We start from the raw sequence: 3,085 nt of genomic DNA, 5'->3' as shown, positions 1-3,085 counted from the left end.
AGATGGCATAGCATCTACAAGACCTATCTCCAACAAACCCTTAAACTTTCAGAAATTTAAAGAAAATGACAAATACATAATCCATAAACTTAAAGAAGTTGACCATAAGAACTTGACTTTGAAACCATAGATTTATGGCAAATATAGAACAAGAGCTTGACTTTAAAGTGCAAGAACTTGACAATACATAATCCAGCAACTGCAAATCGAAATATAGTACAAGAACTTGGATTTAAAACCATAATACAAAATACAAGAACTTAACCATCAATTCATATCAACTACAAACCTAAACATATGAACCCGCAAATCGAAACATAGCAGATTGAAATTAAACAAAAGATGTAGTTGTGACAATCGATGGATTTAAACGAATGCTAGCACTGCATTCTTGAGTTTAAAATACAAGGAAAAGAAATGATAAGATTGGATAGGGGAAAAATGGAAAAGAAATTATATACTTAAATGGCATTCTCGAGTTAAAATAAAATAAAAGAAAAGAAAGTGTTAATTACATTCTTGAGTTAGATATGAAGGAAAATATAGGAAAAAAAATTGTAACTTTACAATTATGTCCTCATTATTGAGTTAAATAGGAAGAAAAAGATAGAATAAATAGTAATATTGTACATGGCTATAAACTTTCCTTCCAAATCGAGCCATATTTAGCTGGAAAGTTTTGGAGAAAAAAAACACTAACTTTTCTTTCCATTCTCTTTCTTTTCTTTTAACAAAAAAACTCAAGAATGAAAAAAGAAAATTTTTCTTTATCTTTTATTTTCCCAAACCCTTAAATAAAAAACTCAAGAATATATCGTAGAGTTTTAGAATATAATAATTCGATTGCTACTATTTGATGGGTTTAATTGAGTTATAAGTACCGAAGATTCAAATAAAGTTTCGAAGGATTTCAAAATTATAAGATATTTAATAATTTTAGAATTTTATTAAATTAAATATTTAAATAAGTTTAAATGTGCCATAAATTAGGCAAGTTTTAGCCAGTCTAGACACAATTTTTAGTGTGTCATAAGCGTGTCAACCTGTATATAACACAAAACCTGCTTTAATCAAACACAAACTGTTTAACCTCGTATATTAAGGACTCCTCGACAACAACGTTCACCCATTCTTGCAAGATCAAAAGGCTTTCCACAATAATAACAAAACTTATGGCCACACCTGCAACAACAAACAAAACTCATCATCATCATCATCATCATCATCATCAATCAATCCAAAAATCATGGAACAGGAGCCAGCCATTACCTGCAAGAAATGCGACTACAACCACGAACTCTTTCCACATAAAAGCCGCGTTTTGAGCACCTCATCCATTTTTGTTTATTTGCAAGATCCATCAACAATTTTTCACTTCCCTTCCCCCCCCTCAAGCTCTGAAACTCGACGCAATTCATCTCACAATGCCATGCAACCTTAAACTGCGCACAAAACAGCCGGTTGCAATACGGGCATTCTGATGACGTTACTGCCACACCACCATCATTCACCAACAATGCAGAGCAATCTTGAAACGGGCAGTAGAATTTATCAGATTCCGTAATCAAAGATTCACACAGAATATTCTCCCATCTTTCTAACACTTCATTTGGAATAATGGATCTGCAAGCTTCCGGCCCGATCACCCCTTTGCAACTTGGGTCAGGACACCTAACCCTGGCTCGATTCTCACTGATTTTGGCTGCCACGTGTCCACATATGCATTCTTGACAAAACGAATGACGACAAACGTTGGAGTTTTCAAACATCTCAGACGCCGTCTTTGTGTCCATGCAAATAGCACAGAAGCTATAAGCCGGCGACTTACTTGCTTCAGACAATGATATCAATGGCTGCTTCGATGATGATGCGTTTTGAGTTGGTGAAGATGGGGAAGGGATTAGTGATGCTGTGCGGAATGTTAATGCCTCTTGAAGTTGGAGTTCTTCTGCGTATCTCTCATCAGAAATAGGAAAGATTTCATCCTCACCGGTAAGATCCTCAACGTATAGATCATCTACAATATGATAAAGATCAGAGCTTTAATTAACAGTTGTCTCCTTTAGGCTGATTAGCTTTTGTATCAATCTACACAACAATTTGTTATAAAGGACACATACCGTCATGGTATTTGTCAAATGGCGTTTTAATTACTAATCTTCAAAACAGTCGCTGGGATATTTATCAAACAGTCGTCTTGACCAATATTTTTCAAAGTTTGACTCCCTACTTTCAAAACGACCATTGGGGTATTTGTCTAACGGCCGTTTTGATGGCCTACTTTGAAATAAATGAGGGTGGTGTAGGTATAGTATAACCCTTTATAAATGCATAGTGCATAGGTAAAATCAATAGAGGTTATGGAATATCAGCAATTAGTGTTTTGTATTCTATCAGATTCCAAGATTATAATTTTATTATTTTGCATCATCTCCTAGCTGATTATATAAACAATAATATTATTATCCAATACAAAGTCAAGGATTTTTATAATTTCATTATCTTCTCAATCTCTTTCACCTTCCGGCAAACGTTTGATAATCACTCGATTTGGGAGAAAACCCATATAAAGTTTTATACGAATGAAAATATGATATTATTCAACTGAATATTTAATAACTAAGTAATGTACTATTAGCATCAGAGTCTGCACAAACTCACTCTTATCGTAGTTGCACCTTCCTTTTCTACGTTTCTTGGCTTGTCGTTCCACGTTCTCGCCATCACTGTCGCTTGGTATTTGTATGTATTGTGGTTCTTGTAAATCCATCTATAACAAATAGGTAAATGCCCATATGCATGTTAGATACAGCAACCAAAATTAACATGAAAAAATGCACTATATTTTTTAATATGAAATCATAATTCAATATCATCCATCAACCTACTCGAAACGGCAAAAATCAAATATACTAAACAACGTCAATTAGTTTTAATGACATATTTTATAATTACCACCTAAAATTCTTAAGCAGTTAGTTTTAATTGTAATATATAATTGATTGAAGCCTTAGAATAATTTGTTTATGTTATAAGGGTGTGTAAAACATCTATTTAAAAATATTAAACTTGATATACTCATGAA

The 3,085-nt window shown here is 33.3% G+C and overlaps 1 protein-coding gene across 1 annotated transcript; it reads right to left on the bottom strand.

Moving 5' to 3' along the window:
• Nucleotides 1-1,085: 1,085 nt before the first annotated feature.
• Nucleotides 1,086-1,865, bottom strand: LOC143593658 (E3 ubiquitin-protein ligase RSL1-like; the record flags this gene model as incomplete). Its single annotated transcript, XM_077073222.1, has 2 exons — nt 1,086-1,182; nt 1,270-1,865. Coding segments are annotated over 2 exons (693 nt in total), but the record flags the coding sequence as incomplete, so codon positions are not given.
• Between the last annotated feature and the right edge of the window lie 1,220 nt (nt 1,866-3,085).

This window comes from Bidens hawaiensis, unplaced genomic scaffold (assembly GCF_021521415.1).
Source record: "Bidens hawaiensis isolate Kalapana, Puna unplaced genomic scaffold, B.hawaiensis_p1.1 tig00042469_1, whole genome shotgun sequence".
Lineage (NCBI taxonomy): Eukaryota > Viridiplantae > Streptophyta > Magnoliopsida > Asterales > Asteraceae > Bidens > Bidens hawaiensis.
This window is presented reverse-complemented; position numbering and strand designations above follow the sequence as displayed.